Source organism: Anguilla rostrata, chromosome 12 (genome assembly GCF_018555375.3).
Source record: "Anguilla rostrata isolate EN2019 chromosome 12, ASM1855537v3, whole genome shotgun sequence".
NCBI lineage: Eukaryota > Metazoa > Chordata > Actinopteri > Anguilliformes > Anguillidae > Anguilla > Anguilla rostrata.
The window spans coordinates 15,419,351-15,445,533 of NC_057944.1; the positions used below are offsets into that span (position 1 = coordinate 15,419,351).

Sequence of the window (26,183 nt, forward strand, 5' to 3'; positions counted from 1 at the left end):
TGTCATATTTGGAACACTTATGAGACAAGACCATTATATTTAAAACACAGCATAACCAACATACCATTTCCCTTCGGCAAAGATAATATTTACAATACTTTCCCTCTGATATTTTACTCCTGTATTGAAGGCCTATTTTTAAAGTTATAAACAGTATATCTTACAGTTATGTCATACATGATTAAGAGCACCTGTTATGCTAACAATCATGATTGGCAAAACAAAATGTTCTTACTTAGCACCATAGACTTGAAATAACTTCCAAAGATCCTTTAAATTAGATACACTTATTCAATTGAATTAATTACCCTTGTGCCTAAGACTTTTCGTGAAGATTGCAATTGTTTTAACAAGATCTCTGTGAATTGTGGGATTCCTTATGTACTGTATTTTGCTTACTGTCGCTGCTAACTTGGATATGTCTCAGAAGAGTTTTTTTAATCTCAAGGGATTTCTTGGCTTAATAAAGCTTAAATGAAAAATATGATAATGATGATGAGCATCAATAAGAGAATAACTAAATAGTGAAAATATTTTATGCTAAGTCTTAGCGTGGACTTCACCCTAGGGCTGCCTGCTTACACCCTCAGTAATATCAGTGAGACAGTCTCACCAGTGTGTATAAATACCTCACATCAGGACACATAATGCCTGCATCTCTCGACCTCTTCAGCTTGCCTTACCCTGCAATGTCTCACCTCATAAATATCTCTGTTTACATTTCCACCTGCCATCTCTGTGTACAAACACACGCACACACACGGACAATGATATGATTTGTGAATCATGTACTGTCTATCCCTCTGTTCATATGTTTACCCAAGACATTTCCTCTACACGAATACATACAGATCTCAAATAAAGTGGAAAAAATTGAATTGCTGTTTAAGTACTCTCTACAATGGAACAGAACAAATGCATTTTGAAATCTACATGTGTTTAAATCAGTTTCAAATAGATGGGTATTCATCCCCTGAAGACAGACTCGGTAGTGCATTGAAATACACCACTCATTAATGAACATAATTCAATAACTAGGGCTAAAACAGATGATGTACGTGCATGCAGGTGCAGGTGCATGCGCATAGTGTGTGTGTGCGTGTGCGTGTGTGTGTGTGTGTGCCGGTGTATGCTGTGTGTGTGCGCGTGTGTATTGGTGTGTGTGTCTGCACACAGTGTGTTTTTGTCATTAGAGATTGACTCTGTAGACTCTTGGATGTATTTATAGCCAGCAGCAGCTGTGTATTCCTCTTATGACTCATCACCACCCCAAACAGAGAGATGTCCTCAGCAGGGGACTGTTGGTGCACTTGCACATGCATGTGTGGATGTGCACAGACCCATAAGTATGTGTGTGTATATGTAATGAGTGTTCATTTCTGAAAAATACGTGGCCTATCATGCACTTACCAGTCTTTTTAAAACGCATATATTCAGAATAGACAATTGGGAGAAGAATAAATCCAGTTTGGTCCCCAATCACTTTCCCCACCAAACTAGAGGGTTGAATACTATTAGTGATGAAAAACAAACAAACAGTGAGCTCCATAATGTTTGGGACAACGACTTTTTAAAAATCTGACTCTGTACTCCACAGGTTTAGATTTGTAATCAATTAACATGTGGTTAAAGTGCAGATTCTAAGCTTTTATTTAAGAGTATGTTTATACACTTTGGTTTCACCGTGTAGAAATTACATACATAGTCCCCCCATTTAAGAGCACCAAGTAGTCATGTTTAGTACTTTGTCACACATCCTTTCCATGCAATGATCGCTTGAAGTCTGTGACCCATGGACATCACGAGATGCTGAGTAGCTTCTTTGGTGATGCTCTGCCAGGCCTGTATTATAGCCATCTTCAGCTCCTTCTTGCTTCAGCATGTGGAATTAATTATTTGGATTAAGATCAGGTGAATGACTGAAATTGAGCAGATAAGATGCTTTTATTGCTTTTTTACATTTCAGAAAATAAACCCAAGCTGATATGCGTTTTTTATTTGAAGAGAAAATATATGGATTCAGGCGTGAAATGGCATAATTAAAGTACAATGCGTGTGCTCTGCCCGTCTGAATACCCCGTACTTGGGAGTGGAGCTGTTCTATCAGTTCTCAACCTATCATTCCAATCATTCTTGCACTGTAACAAGAACGTGGACCATTTATAATTTGGCCACTAGAGGGTATATAAATGAGTCCCTCACAGAGACCGCAGACACTGAAATACTCATTCCAAATTTAAATGGAAACATTAAGGGCTTAATTGTATGTCAGCCGTATGAGTTTGTACAAATATGTCTAGGCCTGTAGGACATTTATTTTTCACAAGGTCGACCTTCACATCTGGTCTCGCATCACTGTCTTGTCATAAATTAAATGTGTTGCATAGTATTTTATCCTCAAGGCTGAGCACGAGAGAATAATTAAGAAATCATAGTAAAACCACTACACCATTCTACCGTTGCAGAAATGTGATTATACAAAACCCCGCTTTTTAAACGCCCTGTCTTTGCAAAAAAGCTTCTTCGCCTTTAAGCGTAAAATCATCTTCTGACGTAGGCTTTACCTTCGTTTCAGCGTTCGTAGTGAGTGGACGCCGAATAGTACGTCTTTCAATCAATCTGTACCTCGCAGCGGTTTCGTCACTGTGAAGCACTGGGAATGAACAGATCGAATTACCTCATCCGCGGCAAACCCGTCATTTATCCCTACTGTTTAACTTTGGCGTGCGCGCTCGCCGCGTAACCCTCGCTTTACGTCCAATAGTAAAACGGACACTGGCAGTGGGAAATTATTCTGACGTCCTCGTGCTTCTCGAGGCTGAGGCCCCAGCCTGCTTTGTCAAACTGCCTTTCACTGAAAACTCTCAAGATGCTTCGGTTTAACGTATGGAATGCCCTTTCCGTGATTTGAATGAACTGAACCCAGAGTCTGGATGGTACGGCAGTCCTCCTCCGGTAGCATTTCTCCAGGAACCCCCTATTATTCAGTGTTAAATTGTCTGGATTGACAAAGGATCACACAAACCCAAATCAATGAAGATTTTGAAGCTTTTTCTGAAGAAAGGAGCGCATATGCTGCAGTGTCTTTGTGGAAAGCGATCGAAGCCGACTACAAGCACCAGCGGTGAGACATTTTACATGTTTTGTACATTGAAACTGTTCGCTGTATTGGTCGTTGAAATTCATGTGAGCACCCGCGACACTGCAGCGGTACGCTTTTCTTTGAGATTTCTCTCAACACCGAATCGGCTGGCTGTGACGGCGGCGGCAAACATATTGAAAGACTAAACTAACAACAATCTTTCCCGGCACCTTTTGATGGGATACAGGCTGATGGTTACATGGGTAACCTGCTATGTGTCCACTGTCACGTGTCTTGACTGTCTAGATGGATAGGCTATAAACGTCCCCACCGTTCATACTCCCAACGGGAGCCGCTGAAATGGGACAAAGAACAACTGCAAGTTCACACAGAGCCGTCAGAATTCGCCTTCAAACTTCTGTTTCGTCCAACTGTATATATTAAAAACCCATGAACTAACATAGTTTGAGATATTATCCTCTTTGTAATTGGTTGTTATGTGTTTAAGTGTGGAGGTCTTGAAGTTTTCAATGTACCATTCATTTTCGTGATCTTTTCGCCAGTCACAGATTTGGTCTATACAAAAAAAGTAGAACTTCTGAATCGTGAAATATACAGTAATAAATGCGCAGTAAATGTATGTTGAAGAGGGAATTAAGGTACACCGTATGACGTCAGTACAGTTGCTGTGTCGCTTAGTGAAACACATTAGACTCAGTGGGTTTCAGTTCTTTTGCTTCGTGTGTATTATGGAGAGGTGTGTATGTGTAAGTGGATAGGCCTACGTGTGCGTGAACGCATACGGCATAATGCACTGTGGATGTGCATGACGGCGCTAGGATGTGATTAGTGTAGAGATATTAGCACCTTGGACAGCAACTTTACAGGACCTCAAGCTTTCGCGGATTTTTTTTTCTTGAATACTATCTGGATAATAATAATTGTATGTAAACCTGGCTCACTAAGAAAAACTTGTATCGATATAACAAGTTTTTAAAATTTTCTTACTGACCATAGTTTCTGATCTACAACCGTCAACTACTGTATATGTTTGTGTTGTTGGCTAATGCTAAAACTAGATATCAAGATGCAAGTATAAGATATCATCAGTTGATATGTGCTTTACCTCTTGGTTGAGCAAATTGTGAAAGTTTTTTTATTATCTTAACAACTGAAAATATAGCACCATGTCATGGCCTAGTGCTTTTTCACAGCTGTGAGTAAGACCAAAAATATACTCTTGCTATAAGGGAACTGTTTCTATTTTAGTTTTTAGATTTTTTTTTTTTGTTCTTTTCATCAGGACTTGCGTATCTATGGTAGTTTTGTACCAGTTGCTCAGAATTTATACAGTTCTGCGCGTGTATTTCGATGAACCACGTGTGCATCATACTCACGAGTGACTGACTCGCGGAGAGCATTTTTTGGAGTTCAGCTGTGTTTTTATGTCTCAGCGGCATAATCTCTAGGCATCCGCATGTAGCTGATCTTCCCAATCCAGAGGACAGAGTGGCTTACACAGAAAGGACAGAGTGGCTCACACAGAAGGCCAGAGCGGTGCAGTGCCTTGCCAGTCTGAGTCTGCGCTTGTCAGACCACAATCTGCTGCGAATCAGACAGTCTGACTGCTGGAATGAGAGTCAGAGTATGGATGTGCCCTGCTGAGAATCATGGTAGCCAATAGAGAGCTCATGGTAATCATGGTAGCCAATAGAGAGCTCATGGTAATCATGGTAGCCAATAGAAAGCTCATGGTGATCATGGTAGCCAATAGAGACAGTTGGAGTCACAGCACACTCTGCTGGGAGTCAGAGTCAGGAGGCACGTTTCTGAGAGCTGTCGAGGAGTGAGGAAAGCATGTATAGCATGGTGAGTTTCAGTAGAATTAGATCTGCGCGTGAAAGTGTTCCACCCGATCTATGTGCACGCTGTAAATCTGTTTAGCACATCATTGGCTTGTGCGATCATTCAGGAGTATGGGTTTTTCCCACAGACCTTAAATCATGACCTGAATTTAGTTGAACAGAAAGTGAAAAACCTATGGGGACATGAAAATGCTTGAAAGTTAAGTTCAGTTACAATTTGATGATATCCAGCACTTGAAAACTGATGATCTGTCAATTGGTTTCTTTCAATTGCAAGCCTGTTTTCACACAAATAGTTGTCATGACTTTAATTCTCAATCTGAACTTTTGTCTAGGCTGGTAGGAGTACTACATACCCCAAAGTAAGGGCTTCTGAATCATCTGTATGTATGTCCTGGTGTATATTGATATTCATGATTTGGTGATTTATGTACACTATATATAATGTACACACACACACACACACCTATGTCTATGCATAGTGAACATTCATGAAATCATACCTAAGTTTCGCAAAACATGTTTCTCCGCTAGTGCTTTTTCACTGAGGACCAATAGCTCCAGATGACTGAAAAATTGTGATTTAGCTAAATGGGTTACAAAGCTGAAGAATTAAGTTTATTCTACTTTTTATCCAAAGCAGTTTTACTGTTTATTTTCAGTATGTGTAATTGTGGTATGTTTTAACTTTTCCAAATGAAATGAAATTTTTTTTTCTTCCGCTTTAGTATTTTTAAATATAGCAGAGAAACTTGAACGAAAGGGAGAAATGCAGTTAGTTCCCCACGGATGTTCCGGACTGCAGAAATTCATTATTCATAAATCCCTACAGTAGAAGGGTATTTTTAGCATCTTGACCTTGATTTAAGTAAAGCCATTTGTTTGTTCAAACGTGTAATTCATTTCAAATGCAGCTGCCAATGGAATAAAATGATTGTTTCTGTCGTGAGAACATTAGAGTGAATTTTTGGGAAGGGTGCAGTGCAAACAAGCACCCGGGAAGGGAAAATATCCAAGAGAAGCACCGTAAGTGCTGGGATTGTGTGTGCGAGCATGTGAGTATTTTAGTATTTTGAGAATAGTGCTGTGTGTGTGTTTGTGTGTGTATTGGTGTGTATGTGCGTGTGTGTGAGTTGTGAGGGTGATATTGTGGTGCTGTGTGCATGTGTTTGTTAATGTCACAAACGTCCTAAATGTCATATTTTCTTTATTAAATGTTTTATATGCTTTTCATCATTGGCAAAATGAACATTAAAGCTAACAAAGATTAAAATTATGTATGTAATTGCTTTATTGTTTCATTGTTTTGCTTTCATTTCTGTTATCAATGTTTCTCATTCTGTCTGTCTGTCTGTACTGCACTCTTCCATTTTATTCTCATTTGAAGTATCACAAGTTATGTATCTGTGTAATTTTGCACAACCACATCTCAATGCTGCTGTCTCCAAAGGGCTGTTTGAGTGTTGTGTACAGGGAACATTGACTCATTGGTAATATGCTCAAATAATGCCCTCTGCTGGTTAAAAAAAAAAGGTCTTCGTGTGCTTCATAAAATAAGTTTAGCTGTGACATTTCTGAAATGATTTCTGCATTGTGTCAAAGACACAACTGACTACAAGGGAATTCAATTGAATTTTAATTTTATAAAAAATGATTAATGTTGTGGGTGTTTACTGTTGCTGTGGAAGGCATGCCAGATTGTGCTGTTCTGTAAAAAAGTACTGAAAATGTGAGTTATGTCATGAATATTTACCAAGGCAGACCAGGTTATACACCTTGCTGAAAGGTAGAGGAGGAGTGTCTGGTACAAATCGAGCTCTTTAGAACAACACAGCTGAAATCATATAGCAAAGGAAAACTGCCATCTCATCTTAAATGGTCACCATAGCAAACATTAAATACAAAAGAACAGATCAGTTTGCTAGACTATAATATACTGCTAAAGCAACATGTAATACTGCAGTTTGTGTTCAGAAATATTTATATCCACCCGCAAATGTTGTAGGTAATATGTTGGGCAATGCTGAGGGTTCATCTACACATCTAAAAGTTTTTTTCAGTTGTTGTCTAAAGAATGTTTAAACATGAGGCATGTCACACAAATCTCTATTTATGTAGTGACATTAGTAGGAATACAATGAATACATGACATTTTATGTTCATAAATATAAAATATTTAATATCTAAATATCATTACTAAATTTTTGATTGGTAGATGACAATTGAATGGACAGATGTCTAGTTCAGTGAAAAGTCCATGAAAAGACCATGAGTGATATATGGCATAAATAAAAGATCTGACCTCTGCCACGCAATCTCTTTTAGCTATCGTGCATGCTGAATTAGCTGAGACGCTTTTAGATTCTTTTTCTAAAGGCAGTTGTATTTTAGATTCATGAATTTTGCACAAGGGAAATATCTAAATTAGTGATTAGTTTTGGAATGGAGTTCTGAGATGTGCATTCGCATAAATCATTCAACACACTTTTGCTCTCAGTGCATTAGCAGTGTGCGTGTGTGTGTGTGCGTGTGTGCGTGTGTGTGTGCGTGTGCGCGTGCGTGTGCGTGTGTGTGTGTGGGTTCTCTGTATTTGAGAGATGTACTGAGAGAAGGCATCTGAATTGGAAGGTGTGGGTGGGAGACATCTCTGTTGGGGAAGGATGGCTGGTTACCTCTGTATTGTGGATATGGGGGAGGGCAGCTCTGTATTTAGGGTGTGTATTGAGGTTGTGGAGTTTATGGGGGGTGTCTTTATTGGGGGATGTAGGAGAGAATTGGTTAACTACACAGATGGATGGGGTCTCCGTATTGAGTTACTGCATTGTGTGCTGGGTTATCAATCTGTATTGTCTATTACTGATTTATCTCTAGTATTGTCTGGTTTCTCTTGAACTTTTTTGGAGGGATTCTCGAGTTGTTTGTTTTGTCTTGTTGTGAATTCTGGGAAGGGCCCTGGCTCTATGTTGGCCGTTTCTTAGAGCAAAATGGGCCGATGCTTCGTCTGATTGGCTCGCACTTTGCCTCTTGCACACAGTGAAGGAATAAACTGAATGAGCTTAGGGGTAAGAGAAGAATAAAGTGAAGGGTCATACTGGTGCATGTGTGAGTGTGTGCTTGTCTCATCTACTCACTGTTAGTTCCAGTCTGGGTCCGCATGCTTGAATTAGACCGGGGGAATCTGTTTGAAAAATTTGTTAACAAAAGGAGAATAATTTCAGGGGACAGGACTTAGACTTGGGAAGAAGAAGATCTCCCTCTCCCCCCATTAAAGCCAAAACAACGTGAAACCTGGGGCATGCAGTCAGCTGTGGATGTTTTATTTGAATTATTTTGCACAGGCAAGAGGTTTTTCATGTACTTGAAAGTGAACACATGGAGGAACATAACCACCCCCCCCCCCACACCACCACCCCACTGCAGCAAGAGCTATAAGCACTGCCCCCCACCCCCCTCCCCCACCACACACACACGCACACAGAGGAGTGCCAGTGGAAATATTTTTAGAATCCATTCCTTCAGCTAATTATTTTGAATTTGATGACGTAGCAATGTTAGAAAATACATAATGAGACTGTTCACAAATTGATTTGTCAATCCAACTGAAGGGTATATACCCATGACTGTAATTTGAATTCATAACCCATAGGTCATGATCCCTATCCACAGCACAATCCTGTACAGTGGAGATTTATCCCTGCTAAACTCCCAAACTTTGATTCACTACAGCACAGGAGATTAGCCACCACCTACATATTATTGAATCTAATCATTATTGGGATAATAGCAAAATGTGCATCTATCACACGATAGTTCAATCACTTCTCATCAGTCCAAGTGGGTTGTATTTTTGCACTTTTAACTAGTAGAACTAAGAGAGGATCATTTGGAGGGGTTTAAAGGAACCTGCTTTTGAGTGATCCAGGAATACTCAACTTGTAGGGGTTTAGGGGCACCCTAGACAGATCTCTGGGGAAAATTCAGAACCATGTCAACAGGTGTAACTTTACACAAATATTAACAGGCCTGGTTTCCCTGATCAGCGTTATTTAGGAACAACTACATTCCTGTGGACACAAGGACATGTAATCACAGCCTATTAATTATGAAGTAGCTTCTAAGATACCATTAATACATAGTTATATACACATTAATTGGGATTAAATGACGTGGAATCATCAGTTAGATAGTATTATATTTATTACAGACAGTTATGTTACTTACATTGTAATTTCTGGGCAAAACTTTCAATGCAAGTATAATAAAATAGCCTCATTTTCAATTTACATCTTACAATGCAACGCTTCATTCCTGTTCACATTTAATCACTGTTTTATTCACTACGTAATTATTGCTTTAGTGCAAGAAAGTTGTGGTAAGGCTCAGTGCCAAAACCTCTAAACGTGAATGTAGGCTGATCGGCATCTCTGCAATCGGTAATAATGATAGATTAAGCTACTGGGGACGCGCGCGACGTCTCCTTGGCTGTTTGACAGCCTGACATAGTGGGGTGTGTGGGGGAGTACGGTAGGTTCTCTTCATATTTTTTACTTTGAGAGACAGACGTGAGCTTCAGTTTTAATGCTGCAGTTCCGTTGGCAACCTCCCCTCCCCATCTCGCCTTTTCTATGTGGCTCTAAGAATACCTCATCCAAACCTCAATCACGTAGGATTGCGTAGCGAGAGGAAATGCACGAAAGGCACTCAGTTGGCTCGGCGTCAGGGAGAACTACCGATTCCCTCATCTGCTTTTGAAGTTGATATTTTTTGAAGTTAATTTTGTTTTTATTGGAACATGGAAATATTCGACATTTAAGTATTTTCATCGTTTTGTGAAGACATTTTTTTACGTGGGAAACGAATATGTTTGAATTACTGAAATTGTATTTTGTCGCTACTCTAAAACATCATTATGAATTTGCTCAGTGGCTCAGGTTGGCGACTAGTGCCTCGAGTCTCGGAAAGCAATGCTGCGACTGAACGACCGTGCGCTGGGCTGAGCTGGCTGCTGTCTCGCGGTTCCGCTTGGCAGCTGTTTGTCGTTGAACTGAAAAGTTGCAAAGCTGTGAATTAGACGGTACTTGACACTAAACTGGTGAAATAGAAAGATTCAGTATCCCCAGGAAAAGTCCGATGCATCCTGTCCAGCACATTTTTAGGATTTAATGTACGTCCGTTGACATCGTTTTAGAAATGCAACTACATGACAATTCAGAATGGAACGCACTTTTGCGAAAGATGGTTTGTGTCTTTATATTTGTGTGTCATGCAATAACCAATGAGGGCATGCAGTTGTGAAATCATTATATGCGTTTATGCGTCCCCTCTCACTCTAAACTCTGCTGAAATGGAGAACACCGTCTTCAGACATTGAAGAGGCTATCACCGGGATAGTGTGGAAATGTTATACTTTTGACTACTCTGAGAAGATGCTATATTTTAAAGATTTGGATTCCTCGTTTTGGGAATATCAGGTGCGAGGATAACGACGAGCAACTGCAATCAACAGAACTGGTTATTACAGTTTTTATATTATTGCGCGCAGTCATTACATCTGCCTCTGTGGAACACCTCGATTAGCCCGCGGGGGAGATGGCAGCGGCGATCGCCAGCTCTCTCATCCGACAGAAACGCCAAGCTCGGGAGTCCAACAGCGACCGTGTTTCCACATCCAAACGCCGCACTAGTCCGACTAAAGACCCTCGCTCTCTGTGTGACAGGCATATTTTTGGGGTTTTTAGCAAAGTTCGTTTCTGCAGCGGGAAGAAAAAAACTGTTCGGCGGAGACCAGGTCAGTGATTGTATTTTAGATTTTCCCGAAGGTTATTCGTTATTCCCAGGGAGGTTCCTTCTCTGTCAAAGTCCCACGTGTTTCGTTCTTCACTAGCTGTTTTATATCAATTCGAACAAAAACACCAAAGTCTACCACTTCAGATACACGAATTTACGTATGTACCATGTCCTGTGATCGCATGAACCTTGTTTTATAATAGTATTGTTCCTGTCAATATCTATTTGTCAGAGATGTTCAGATGGCCCTTTTCTACTGTAGCACAAATCTTTTTTTTTCAGTGTAAAACATGCACTACTAGACTATGTGAACAGATAAAAATCATCCCTGCAGCACAGCGCAGCAACATGTCAATTGTATGTTGGTCACTTCATATCAGGGTGTGCTTAAATCTGTGTGGGTGTAGAATTAGGTTGCTCACAGTGTTTATATCGCTGAGCATTGGTGCACAGAAAGGAGACTGCAGCTCATTTGGAGTTATGGCTAGTGGGGCTTCACCTGTATTCCAGCGTGAGTGCAGGGTCCACATTTCTCACCGTGCATCTGAACTGTGATAGAGGACAGGTCCGGGAGATCTCTGCCTCAAGTCCTCCACCTCGAGTGCTGAGTGCTTTCTCCTGTTGCTAATGATGGAAATGGCAGCCCTGCGCTGGTTTGTCTGAAACGTGCTGTTTGTCCTTCTCGCTATAAGACGCCTCCTCCAGCCCTCCACAGGTGTGTCGTAAGAGCATCAGGCTAGGTCAGTCCCTGAGTCTCCATCAGTGTGCGGTGTCAGCGAGGCGCCCCATCTCCTGCTCACACTCCTCACTGTGGGACTCCTCTGAAGGCAGAAGTCCGCCGCTCCGTCTCTGTAATGCATTTACCCTGACCTTACTTTTTTATTTCCTTTTTAAATGATTTCAATGGAACAGACAGCCTCTGTGTGTTGTTGTGTCTGTGTTGTGAAATATGATTACAGTAGTACAGATTCATGCCCCCATTTCACAGCCATTATAGCATGTAACAGTAAAATCAAACATGACATTTGTACAGGTACCTTTCTTATGAACTGAAAATTTAATGAACCCATGTGTACTCCCATGTTTACTCAAGTTCCCTGACACGTATATGCATGTATGCGTATCTAAACACACACATGCACATGCACACGCACACACACATGCACACATACACACACACACACGCATACACATACATGCACACGCACACACGCAAACAGATGCATGCACGCATGCAGACACACACACGCAGACACACACACACACACAAACAAAAATATAATGCTCAGGCAGATCGGGATTCTTTATGCAGTTCTCCTCCAGTAGCTAAACCTGTGGGTGTAGAGCACTCACTTGTGGTGCAGTGCTCTGTGGTGATGAAGGTAGGGGCTGCTGCCACATTCCGACACTCTGAGCATATATCTGTCAGCTCAGACCGCACTGAACCAGTACCAACCTGACACGAAGTGACAGCATTCTGCTATTTCAAGCCAAGTCAGTGAAGGAGCTTTCGGGTCTTGAGGAAGTGCACAGCACAGTGGCCTGAATGTGAGAGTTATACTCCGCCATTTTGACTGGTTCCTGTGTGTTATGCTCGGCCAGTTGGCTGGGAGTTACACAGGCCACAGAGAGGGGTGAAGGGGACCTGAACGTGCCCCGCAGTGAAGTGTACCTGTCCTGTGTGACACTGAGGCGGGCGTGTTACACTGATAAAGTATGCATACTGTATGTGACACTGATGTGTGTGTGTGTGTATGATTGTTCGACTGATCCACACTGTGTTTTGATCATGGGTGTTGGTGATGCAGAGGGGCGGAGTCTAACGTGCCTCCGGTGGATGCGGGTGTTTTTGTGTTTCAGAGCCGCAGCTGAAAGGCATTGTGACCCGACTGTTCAGCCAGCAAGGCTTCTACTTGCAGATGCTGCCAGACGGCAACATTGACGGGACCAAGGACGAGAATAGCGACTACAGTGAGTTAAGGCACTCTAATTCCCAGCATGCACCACTTCCACAATTCAGCAGGTTTATAATATGGCTACCGTAACAAAATCATGGAAAACATACATTGCTATGTGTTCTTCTCACCACAAGTGTGTGTATGTGTGTATGTTTAAACAAGACATTGTACGCCCAGAGGTACCCTTCCATATGCCCACAATAGGACAGACATTCAAAATCCCTTAATTAATACATATGTTACTGTCAGTTCATAGAGGTCCAAAATCATAATGAAAAGACTAAATGGCAGTGTTACAACTGTAGTCCTTGGCAGACCTCATGATCCCTACTGGAAAAACAACACCATTTTAATTGGCAACTCAAGACTGTTCTATAGAATGAAGATTTTATCATTCACCCTTTTCTTTGGCGGCCATTAATGTTAGTACTCCTGTGACTCACAGACCTGATGCATCTGCCCATTGCTGTCTCTTCTCTTTCACCAGCACCTGCGTGTCCTGCCTTCCCTCCATGCTCCTGTGTGGCTCTGCTGCTGATTTGTAACTCAGTCACATGCGTGGAATCTGTTTCCTATCGCTCCCAGCAGCCTCAGTTATCCGTTTGTCTCTTCCTGGTTTTCTTAGCTGAAAATAGTTGCTATTAATACCACTTCCTCTTCACGAGTGAAGGTGTTGTTTAGCGCCCTGAAATTTGGAAGCTGTGTGATGTCAGCTGATGAGGTGATAGATCAGTCAGTCAGTTGTCATAAGGACTGAATCACTGCAGAGTGGTGTGTATCAAAACAAACAGTCACTGCAGAGAGGTAGGTCAGAATGAGGAGTCACTGCAGAGGTGTGTGTGTCAAAACATTGAGTCACTGCAGAGGGGTGTGTGTCACAATGAGGAGTCACTGTAGAGAGGTATGTATCAGAATAAAGAGTCACTTCAGAGAGGTATGTGTCAGAATGTAGAGTCACTGCTGAGAGGTATGTGTCAGAATGTAGAGTCACTGCTGAGAGGTATGTGTCAGAATGAGGAGTCACTGTACAGAGGTAGGTCAGAATGAAGAGTCACTTCAGAGAGGTGTGTGTCACAATGAGTCACTGCAGAGAGGTATGTGTCAGAATGAAGAGTCACTTCAGAGAGATGTGTGTGACGAGTCACTCCAGTGGGGTGTGTGTCACAATGAGTCACCTCAGAGGGGTGTGTGTCACTGCGAGTCACTGCAGAGGGGTGTGTGTGACAAGGTGTCACTGCAGAGAAGTGTGTGTCAGAATGAGTCACTGCAGTGGGGTGTGTGTCAGAATGGGGAGTCACTGCAGGAGAGTGTTGATCTAATGTGAGGGTGAGGGCAGGAGGTCCTGGGGAGGTGTGGGTGGGCTGCAACAGCAGTCTGTGTTCATGGCTCTAGTAAATGCTGCAGGGCCAGCTCAATGTCAGACCCTTCGTGAGCCATGCTGTGAGAATGGAGGAAACAGAACAAAATAAGACACAGGTTCCACAGTTCGGCAGATGAGCACCAATCCTTCTCCTCCTGTTGCACAGAATGAGCCATTCTCCCCATCCAGAGCTGAGGACAGTGGGAGAGGGCAGAAGAAGCCCACCCATTCCGAACGTGGCTTCCAGACCTCACACTTGTCTCTTTAGCTTTACATGGAACTAGTGGAAGAGAACCTCTCTCTTATGAGTTCTCCATGTTTCAGGTGCTGAAATGCGTTTTGCTGGAAGTGTTTTGTGAGTGCAGCGTGCCGGTGGATTAGAGGGGAGAGTGTGTGCTGCGGCTGAATGTTTTATGGAGGAGCAGGAGCGGGAGGCGGCGTGATGCTGCCCCGGGCTCATTCAGGAGAGGATCTTCTCCCACTCACACCGGGGGATTTTTCCTCCCCGCTCATCTACCATCCACTCTCTTCTGTCTTTACGGATTACATCACAGCTCTGTTTATCAGCCTGGCCTGCATGGGAGCGTGCAACACGCTCGGCCTGCTGCAGATTACCAGGAATGTTTGTCTTTGTTTTGTAACTCTATTTGGTAATTACAGGAATTCTTGTGTCGGAAATGTACAGGGATCTGCGTGGGCTGGGCTAGCGTGGGCTCTCAGGGATCTGCTGCTTGGGTTCCAGGAGTTTGTGTGCGAGGCAGGAGAAGGTCCAGTCAGAGAGGCAGAGAGAGAGGGGAGAAAGGAGAGAGGCAACAGTCAAAGAGCGAGATCTTCAGTGTGCTTTCTGTTTCATTGACACAGCTCTGTAGTGCTTCTGCTTTCATGAAAAGTTTTTCTGCAAAATTCAATGCCTGATCATGTAATACAAAAAAAAACAAAACAAAACAAATATCCATATAAACCCCCATGTTTACTACTACTACTACTACTAATGATAATAATAATAAGAAGAAGAACAAGAACAACAACAATAACAATAAAAAAGAATTGATATCAACAGAAATACAGGTACTTCTGAATTTATGATGGAGATGATAATAATGATAGTTTATTATTATTATTATTATTATTATTATTATTATTATTAATAATAATAATAATAATAATAATAATAGTAATAGTAATAATAATAATAATAATAATAATAATAATAAATATAATTCACCCTGTCCCATGAGTCCCCTGTCACAGTCCCCTGGAATGTTCTGGAAGCCCATTCTTTTGGAGAGGCCTGTTGATGGGACCTCTTCACAGTCTATATTTGCACACGCGTCAGCCCACACTTGGAGTAAGACCCCTCTGGCAAAAGGCCCATAATCCCACAGTAAGCTGACAGGAGCTGAAGCCTGGATGTATGACTGATCCAGCACTGGCTGTGTACCTGGCAACACAACAGCCACCTCTGGACCCCGCATCACAAATCCCTAACACCGCCCTACACCTGGCCCATACACCCCTGCCAGCCTTATGATTATAACAGCACTGCGTCAAACTAACATTAGCGGGTTCAGCTGGGTAGCTAAGTTCAGTGATTCAACACAGTAATTTTTCATCCCTGATCCTTTTTAAAGTGAGATTCAAAGAGAAAATATTTTCTAGGCAGTTACAGTGACTCAAGCAGACACATCCTTTACATAACCAACTCCATGTATTCAGGATATAAACAAATATCTTTTATTTGTTTCAATATTTTGCCTATATTTCACATTACCTTCACTTGTTGCATTGACAGGTGACAGGTGTGTGACGACGCTTCTGTGTTTTTCAGCCCTGTTTAACCTGATCCCGGTAGGACTGCGAGTGGTGGCCATCCAGGGGGTGAAGGCTGGACTCTATGCAGCCATGAATGGAGAGGGGTTCATGTACACTTCAGTAAGATATGCATCCTCCTCCTCTCAGTGTGTGTGCGTGCCTGTGTGTGTGTGTGTGTGCATGCGTGTGTGTGCGTGCGCGCCTGTGTGTGCATATGTGTGTGTGTGCGTGTGCATGCGTGTGTGTGTGCAAGTGTGTGCGTGCATGTGTGTGTGTGTGTGTGTGTGCATGCGTGTGTGTGCGTGTGCATGCGTGTGTGTGTGTGCGTGTGCATGCGTGTGTGTGCATGTGAGTGTGTGTGTGTGTGCATGCGTGGGTGCACATGTGCGTGTGTGCGTATGGGTCTGTGTGTGCCTGTGTGTTTCTCTGTGTGCATGTGTGTCTGTCTGTTTGTGTGTGTGTGTGTGTTTGTGTGTCTCTCTGTGTTTATGAGTCTTGTGGTATTGTCTCCTATTTTTATTTTTGCAATTTAGATACGCACATGTCTAAACATATGTGGCTATGGCTGCAAGTTGGTTGGTTTACTGTATTTCTTTTAACGACTGGACCTCTATGGTCATGTTGGCCTGGTCAATGTCTGCATATGTGTTGAAGTGTCTAGCTTTAAGAGTGTATTGGTGTTTGTACAGGGTTGTAGTCATAGGTTGACCATGCTGATGCGTGGCTGTGTTGGTGCAGCCCTCTGTTGTAGTAGGATTGTGTTGGTAGTGGTATTACCTTTCACAGTTCACTTTTACCTCAGACGTAATCCTTCATGTGGGCTGACCACACCGATATTGAAGTGCCTGTCTGTGATGTGAGGAGGATTTAAGGGTTGCTGTGCTTTCTGAACTGATTTTTTTCAAACTGGGCCTTCCTGAAAGTACTGTTCTTTTAATGGAAGCCATTAGTGGCTCTGGAGAAAGAAATACGTGAAGCTTTAAATTTAAGTGCAGACCCCAAGTAATCCCCTTTCACTTAATTGTGCCTCCTGTGGCCTTTTACATTACTCTTTAAACTTTGCACTCTTAGTCCAATTAGCACCTTGCGAAAGCTTCAAAATGAAGTTCTGAGTTATTATTCATCTAACAGTAAGTTCTCTGCTTCCGCTGCTTGTAGCCGCTGCCACTGCTGCTCACGTGCTTGTCACAGAAGGAGGCGGGGCTTCACAGCCTCTCCCTATGCTCAGCTGCTGCTCACGTGCTTGTCACAAAAGGAGGCGGGGCTTCACAGCCTCTGCCTACGCTCAGCTGCTGCTAACTGGCTCTATTTTAGAAATGTGCTTGAATTTACATGTAAATCCCAGAGAGTCATCTCAGGAAGGGATGGTCTGACTATACATAGACAGAGGGCATGAACTTGCTGCTCCAAATTCACCATTTGTCTTACAGCTGTGGTGTACTGTGGCGGTGCCTGTGCCAGGTAATATTTGGGTTAAAATATACACAGAGGCATTACGCTCTGGCTAATGGCCATTTTATGCATCTTTTTGACTGAAAAAAACTAAAACATCTATTAGTAAATAGAGAGCACTCACAGGAGAGTAGGTGCTTAACAATGTAAAACAGACTCCTTAATTGACTTAATTTTCTTGAAACCTGAAATCCCCTGGATCTTAATTACTGTAGTGACACAGGCATAGAAACACAGGTAGTAATATTTTGACATCATTTGACCTCTTTAGAGTCACAAAGGCTGCATTCCATTTTTTAAATTTTTACACGTAATACAAATTTTTTGGATGACAAAAACACGTTGCAATGAAAATATTCCAAAAATATTATTTTATTTTTATTGAATGTCCCTTGTTGAACATACTGTATGGTTGTTGAGATTAAGACCAGACTCAAAAATGAACTTCCATGGCTTAGGAGGATATTTGAATGAATATAACATTATATTCCATAGTATAATGTGAATGATGTACATTCATATATTTGTATTACAAACAGTGGCTTCATGTTCTGCTCTGTTCGGCGCCAGTGTAGCATAGCGGAACCAGACGTGTGAATCCCGAAGGCCTCCCAGACTTTGGGGGGGGGGGTATAAGTATAGTATATCTCAGTATAAATATCTGACATTGACCAAAAAGGGGTTCCCCCTTTCTCTGCTCCTCTTCTCTGCTCCATGTTGTTCCACGTCCGACCAGTGCTTTCACAGAGGCATTCACTGTGTTTGAAAATTCAGTTAGCATATTTGGTGAATGATGTTCAGATTCAGTACTGATGGTAATTTACTGTACATTTCCACTTTGAGTAGCACATTTTACAAAAGGAAATACCCTTGGGTTCGAAAAGGACATTTGTCTATTTGGGATGGAGAAAATGAGGAACCATGGTATGCTGTGGAACTGGAGGTCCATAAATATAACATTGTTTTTGAAATATGAGTACTGAAAACAGTTCTGACAGCCTATAAGTGCAGAATGGTGTCTGACGAAAGACTTTCTGCCCAAGAGCGAGAGCATTGCTCTGCACCAAGCTAGTCAAATTCAAATATCTTTATTGCCTTAGAAGGAAATATGGCTGGCAATGTCTGCACGCAATAAATGGGGTAAGGGGTCACAGTGAATAGTAAACCATAATAATGTATGAATTATATTAATATTACCAATATTAAGAATGCATAGATTGTAAATCTAAAGTAAGCATAACTCATCCGGCCCACAACAGTCTCTCTCTCAGCAGTTTAACTCTTCTGGCGAGTTCCAGTGGTCATTCACTGTCCTCCAGCCTGTGGCAGGCAGCCAATAGGCAGCTGTTTTCCTCCCCAAAGATGACTCAGAGGATCTGATAGGCTTTGATATATGTGGCATATTTATTACTCACAGGAAAGTGTGTATCTCTCATTTAATTTTAAATTACATTTTCGCAGAATAAGCTCTGTATTGTTCCCCTGGAGATGATAGAAAGCATAAATTAAACGGTCTCTGTTCCTATAATGTCCAGTCAAAATGAATAAATAAAAACACAAACACACATCTTGCTCCTCATGTGCCAACTATGTGCCTTTTTCAGATCTGCAGAGTAAGTTCACCATTGGCTTTGAGCGCAAATCGGGAGAAATTCCAGGATCGTGACTCTTAATGTGTCTAAAAGTGTGGAGGAAGAATGCTGGTGACTCAACAGATGGACAGAGCTCAGCTGGTCAGTTATTTACTGCACCCATTGGTCAGTAGCTTAGGGAAACAATGCCGTGATCTTTTGCAGCAGTGACACTGTTGTGCTGACTGCAGTACTCCTCTGTAGATTTAAAAAAACCCACTTGTACCTTTTTCCACCGGCGGTCGGTAAGAGACCACCAGCTCCGACTGTTCTTAAAGGAGCCCTGAGAGGCATGGATGAGCTTTAGGTGAAATATCTTTTCACCTGCGACTGTCTTCTGCCTTGTTGCAAATGCTTTTCCACTCTGTGTTTGAGGGTGAATTAGGTATCTGAGTACCTGGCAGGGGTATCTGAGTGTCAGGCAGCAGTATTGGCACACAGAACTGGGCTGGTTTTTCTGAAAGCATTGCCTGATGTGTCGGCCCTCTGGGGATGGAAGATTAATGTGCAGAAGCTGTAATGCAGGAGCTTTGGTTGAGTAAAGGTTCCCCAAGCAGATAGTAGCTAGCGTGTGGTCACTTGTGGCTTCTACCCCGACAACACCGCTTTACTGAGAGACACCGAGCAGAATGACATCATCGCTCATCACACTGAAAGCACTTGCGTGGAAATGGAGACAGGATGTGGAGAAACTCCTGCCTCTGCTCACAGTCACCTGCCCTGGTGCAAAATGGCGTGTTTCACAGGGTGAAGGCTCAGGCGTTTTCTTAGCCTTGCAGACCTTCACCCCTCAGCTCTATAGATAGTTCTACATGTTCTACAGCTCCTCGGTCTCCTGTTCAGACCCTGCCCTGTACAGGTTGTAAGCCACTGATATAGTAGAACTCAGTTTGCTAAAATGCCTGCTGATCAGGCATCCTGGGTACTGACCCTGTCAAGCCACCATAAAGCTCCCATTGACCCCCTGGTCTCCCAGCACCAGAAGGGACAGGGGAGACTGGCTCCCACCTTTTGTTTTTGGCATGAAGCTTCTCCGTGCTGATTTCTGAAGTGTATGAGTACCGGACAAATGACCTACAGTGTCCCACAGGTGCCGTGAAATAAATAGCTGTTAGTACAGATTCCCACGGTCCTTGCTGAACTAGGACGTAGACCTCATTTCAACATTAGAGGGACAACAAACTGGATTTTCTTTGTGGGGGGAGGGGGGGTGGGTGGGTGGTAATATTGGGAGGGAACATGATAATATTGGGAGGGAACTTTTGAAGTTTGGAGGGATGTGTGTCCCCTGTCCGCCTAGGTTTTACATCCATGGTGCAGAAGGTGAGTAGGCCTATGTCTCATTCTACAAATTAACACTCCCAGAAAACTCACTGTGAGAAATGGCACCATGGAGACCTTTTCAAATCCAAGGCCCGTGTCTAACCTTAACTTTCCCGAAGCCTGTACACAGGACTCAGTGTGAGAGAACTCGGACTGTAGATGCAGAGCTTCTGAGCCTTGTTCAGCATTAGTGTTGGGGGTGGAAGTTGTGTTTAACACCGAAGGAGCACACTGTGAATAGGCAGGCCTCCATTATTTATCACACTCTAACTGACCTACTTTACTGTTCTGCAGCCCACTGTAGTTTGATAACATCTGCCTTAACTAAGAGAGTACTGCAGACCGACCATTGGACCCACCCAACATTCTCTGCACGTACAATGGCATGAAAAATTACCCTGCCCCCTTCCTGATTTCCTCTATTAGTGCATATTTGTCACACTGAATGGTTTCAGTTCTTTAGACAAAATGAAATATTAGACCCCTGATCACCCCTCCACACGCCTGCCCAACCCCAGCATACTTACCTGTACCCCCTACACACCTCCATACATCAACCCAACCCCTGCACACTTACCCCGACCACCTACACACCTCAACTTAAAGACTGTTTGCTGGGTAAACACCTTTTATTTTTTGAAGTTTGAAAAATGTATTCCTAACCTTGAACGCTGAAAAAAACTGGAAAATGCATTATTTTCCCCTTTTGCAGCGAGCCAAAATAGTGCCTATGTGCTTATTTCCCCTTCTCCTTGCTAAGAAATTTCTTCTTCCAAGTTTGCTTCCAAAATTACTCTGATTCTCAAAAGAAAAAGGATAGCAGGGTGCAAAAATGAGTATTTCTTGGACAAAACTAATTCTTAAAACTAATTTAAAATAATTTGGCATACCAACATTTCTTTTTGCAGAAAGGCATACGTGGGTTTTATTCACACTGGCTAAAATGTGTTACTCCTCTCACCTATGAAACACACTTGTCAGTCATTTTCTGCATCAGGTCAGATGAAGCAGTCGACCTGTTTTCCCCCTGAGCAGCTGCGATCTGAAGCAGCTTATTACTCTGCGAGCGACGCTGTTACTTGTGGTGGAATGGTGAGAGGTGAGCTGGGACTTCCTGCTGCTCTCTCGTGCTGTGGTGCCACTGGCCTACGATGGGTCTGGCTCACTCTGCTTACCCGCCAACCTGCACATAGAGGTGCAGCTGCAGGAGGGGGCTGCTCTGTCACTGAGCCCAGATAACCCCCCCCCCCCCCCCAATGCTGCACTCTGTGCACACGGCACATACTTTGAGATTGACCTTCATGTCTTTCTCCCTGTGTGCGAGTGTGTGTGTGTGCGAACGTGTGCGTGTGAGTGCCTGCATGCGTGTGAGTGTGTGTATGCGTGTGCTCGTGCATGTAAGAGTGTATGTGTGTGCGCATGTGTGTGCTCGTGCATTTATGAGTGTATGTGTTTGCATGTGTGCGCATGTGTGTGCGGGTGCATTTATGAGTGTATGTGTGTGCATGTGTGCGCATGTGTGTGCGTGTGAGTGTGTGTGTGTGTGTGTGTGTGTGCGCGTGTAGGTAGCATGCCCTGAATACTACCTCAGCTCTTTGGAATCCACGTCATTCTCTGTCTTGATTCTTGTGACTTAAAAATAACATTTGACAGATGTCCAACAACCAGTGGACAAAATATTCAACCTAACATTTGGGGATAGTTTGGAAGCAACAAATTGTTAGCTGTAAGTGGTTATGTGTCACTGAGATTGGTTGATCGATCAGGTTTACATGTTTGATAAGGACTGGCTCTCTGTTTGACTGTGCGGTATGCCAAGGCATTGTGGGTATCTGCTTCACCACAGAGCAATGAAACAGAGTACTTCTCAAAAAGCCCACTGCTATGGAAGCCAGTTTTCACACTGAGCTTGAGCTATAAGCACAGAAAAACAATTATCAGTGTGGGTGGATCAAACAGACAGCGAGTAGCAGTGTCAAAATGTCACACCAAACACCAAACCTCTCCATTTAAAGCAGGTCTCTGAGTGGTTTCTGTGGGTTTGCCACTCACTGAGGATTTGGGCCAAGAGCCCAGATCACATGATGACTTCACGCCACACACCAGTGATGAGGAGACAGTCTAGTTTTTCTTTATTTGTATCTGCATAGAATCTCTCATGCACCCAGTTATGCTGTTGGATTTGTGCTGGATGAATATGTGTTTGATCGCCTGGAGCTGTGGAGAGTACAAGTACCAGGAATATAAGCCCAACCAACTGGGACTCGAGCCCATGACCCTCTGTGTACTAAGCACAGCTTAGTTTGGTCAGCGCTCTAGCAGTGTCCGGGGAAGCTTCGGTCAGGCGACAGGCAGCGGTGCTTGCAGCAAAAGGTTTGGAACCCAGGCTCAGTGCTGGAGTTGTAGGAGGGGCCTGTGACTGCGGCACTTCTCTCTGGGTCCCTGTGTTTCTTTTGCCCAGGCTTCTCTTTCATCTGTACTTATGTAATCTTTATGTAACATTATATTCCTGCTGGTATTCTAAGAGTGAGCTCATCGGCACCCCTGCTGAGAGACGTAAGATGGGGAAAGAGGGTGATTCAGTTTGCAGTTTTGCACTCACACCTACCTGACAGGTTTATACAGATGTAATGCATCGCACACTGTGGTGGAATAATTGATGAAAAAAACAACGTTGATTCTGGTGTGCCCACCATCACCGGCCTTTCTTTCAGCTTCAGCGGGCATTCACTGGCTCCTTACTCTCAGAAATAGAGCAGTGGTGCTATTTCCACCTCGTCTAAAAATGCATTGCAATCAGCAACTCTGGTGTATTGTAGGGCTCCAGTGGGAAGACCACCTCAGAACATCCTCTCTGACAGCTCTGTCTCTCTCAGCTCAAACAGCTCTCATCTCTCCCTCTGTTTCCCAGGATGTGTTCACTCCGGAGTGTAAGTTCAAGGAGTCTGTGTTTGAGAATTACTACGTCATCTACTCGTCCACGGTGTACCGGCAGCACGAGTCTGGCAGGGCCTGGTTTTTGGGGCTTACCAAGGATGGTCAGGTGATGAAGGGGAACCGGGTTAAGAAAACCAAGCCTTGCTCGCATTTTGTTCCCAGACCTATTGAAGGTAAGACTCATATGACATACAAGACTGTAATGAACAACAGGTGCATTATAGGTATATAACTTCCACCCTCTCCGTGGCCCTCCCCCAGGTTAACCCAACATTCCTAGCCCTGACCTCAAACACAAAATATACGAATAGTCCTGCTGCCAAGTTGTTGGCTGAGAATTACCTAGCAGTGTGTAAATGCTGATGTTCAGGACAGCTATGGGGCCACCAGTACAGACAAGACTCAACACACAGCATTCCTGTCACCTCAGAATCTTTTGAGCTATTACATATTACCGAAAACTTGGCTCATGAGCCTCGTGGCTGTACTGTTTCTGGACCAATCCCAAGATTCATGACTGCCCTCAAAAAAGAATCATGACCCCCTCCTCCCCTATCAGATGCATAAACCTTCCTTTGGCTCCCTCTCTAAAATCGTAACTATGAGCCATAGCCATATACTTACGGTACTTTAGTGTATCTGTGCTCCCTCTGTATCATGTGGAAATGCAGTTGATATTCCGGTCTCCTCTCTTCCTTAGTTTGCATGTACAAGGAGCCATCACTGCATGAAATTGAAGAGAAGCAGCGCTCCAGGAAAAGTTCAGGAACTCCCACCATGAACGGGGGCAAAGTGGTGAACCAGGACAATACAGAGGAGGACGGGTCTTAGCTGCACCTTGGAAGACCACCCTGGATCCCAACTCCTTCATTTCTTACACATTGTTCCAACAAAAATGAAAAGAAGACAAAAAACTGAATTCTTGCCTGTGAAATATTTTAGACAAAAAGGAAAAATATTTGAAATCAGGACATGAATTTACATTTTATGCAAAAGTCTGCTGTGTGGCAGCAGAAGGTTCCTCTCTTCACTACAGTATTAGTGTTTCAAAGTTAAAACTCCCAAACAAGCTTTAAGCCATGTTAGACTTTCACGCATTAATTTATGAATGCTACGGTTCTTTCACCTGCTTATATGTGTTGTTATTATCATTAATAATTATATTGTTATTATTCATTATTACTTTTATTCCTCTCATTATTATTATGGTTTACTTTAGGGCAGTTAGGAGAGTTTTTGGTATAGGATGCATAACTGCTGAACAGTCGGAGATGTTGGAGATGCCTCTCTGTTTGATAGAATCACACTGTCCTGAGGGCTTTCTGGGGGTCAGGGAGCTCCCTGTCCATCCGGTAATGTAATCATAAACTCTCTTAGATATGTGTGATCAAAGATGCTTTCTCCAAGACAGTGGTCTCTCGATGGGGATTTCATGTCCTGGGTCTTGCAAAGGATCATGGGAACTGGAGAGGCGTCTGCACATGTGCCCATGAAAGCTACAGCCATATGCAATGCTAAAAAGGGATAAAAGAGGTTCTCAATTTGTTGCCTTCTTTTTTTCTGTCTGCAGATGCCTCGCCCCAAAATTCTATCCGATCAATAACATAGAGAACACACTCACTCACAAAAATCAATTGTGAGGGAGGGACATGTCATAGTATCGTATTGTGTCATTCCACAAGGAACGCCTTGGTCACAAATTATATGAAATCAAAAGATCAGGTCTGCCATTTTTTCTGGACGCAAGTTCAGTCCTGGTTTCTATAGCTCCTGTGATTGCATGTATAAAAGTGGAACTAAAAGAGTTCCAGATCTTTTCAAAAAGTGTTTATGGTGTAATTATTGACTACAGAGTTCCAGTCAAGAGCTTAGCAAAGAGCCTGGAAATAGAATGTACATTTTTCACCTTCAGAAAAGAAGTTCTATTTTAAAGGAAAGTGGTACAAGTTGGATTTATGGAGCAGATATGGCTGACTCTCGGTCAGTCTAGTGTATAAAGTAGGCAGTTGTATGGAATGGATTGTGATCAACCCAAGAGTTCTGTCTATCTTTTCTGTTATACCTAAAATCAGCCTGATTGGTCATCAGCATTTGTTTGATGCAGGCATTGTGTAAACACTAATCGCTGTTTCAACTGGGTAGGCTGAAAGTGACCACAGATGATAAGACTGAAGCACCCCCATAACGTAAAGATCGAAGATAGATTTTTACAGCATGCACTCTATACTAAAAAAAAGTGTTTCCCTAAAGGTGTTGGACTGAATCACCAAGATTTTTAACTGATCTAATCATTATCATTGCATAATTATTGCTTGTAAAAATCATTCTACACAACACTGGGAGAGATTTAAAGGAGGTGTATCAGGACTTGCTTGGCCTCAGCAGATTTATCCCTGGTTTAATTCAAGCTATGTTGTGTATTTCATTAACTTCATTAAGGACATGATGGCTTCTTTCACAAGTGTCTGTAATGTCTTTGAAAGTCTTCCATTGGGGGAGTGACGCCATGTCATAATCATGTGAGGGTCAAAGTCAGAGTTCATTGGCCAAAAATGAGGAGGGGGTGTATCTGTGGAGCCAGGACAGCAGTGTGTGCTTCTGCTGGCCAGTGAAAGTGATGGTGTGCACTGTGTGTGTATGACACGGACTCTGCACTGACTCCACCCTTTCACTAGAAGGTAAGATGGGGGGCTTGGCATCTGGGGGTACTGAACTGTTTATTTGTGCTTGCTGATTTTTGCACCTTTAAGAAACACCTTCATATGCATTATGAAATATGAAGCAGAAAAATACATTGAAAATAGGCCAAATGAAAAGATCATTTAAAAATAAAAAGGACAATACAAAAAATGCCTCTCCATGCTGCTTCTCTCTGGCTACAAGCATGCACAAACATGCACACACAAACACGCCCCCGCACACAAACACACTTTCACAAAACACGCAGACATTCACCTCACACCATCAGACATCTGC

The 26,183-nt window shown here is 42.9% G+C and overlaps 1 protein-coding gene across 5 annotated transcripts in view; it reads left to right on the forward strand.

Annotated features, from left to right (window-relative positions):
• The window catches only part of LOC135235684 (fibroblast growth factor 12), a 40,069-nt gene extending 15,250 nt beyond the window's left edge, over positions 1-24,819 (forward strand). For 3 of the 5 annotated variants that reach the window (XM_064301455.1, XM_064301456.1, XM_064301453.1), the window contains 4 exons: positions 12,595-12,705; positions 15,881-15,984; positions 23,182-23,380; positions 23,908-24,819. In XM_064301455.1, coding sequence (XP_064157525.1) covers positions 12,595-12,705; positions 15,881-15,984; positions 23,182-23,380; positions 23,908-24,038 — 545 coding nt within the window. In that variant the 3' untranslated portion in view covers positions 24,039-24,819. Of the gene's footprint in view, positions 1-2,580; positions 3,125-9,546; positions 10,736-12,594; positions 12,706-15,880; positions 15,985-23,181; positions 23,381-23,907 lie in introns of those variants that run through there. The other 2 variants (XM_064301454.1, XM_064301452.1) reach the window with 2 other exon arrangements.
• Positions 24,820-26,183: the final 1,364 nt, after the last annotated feature.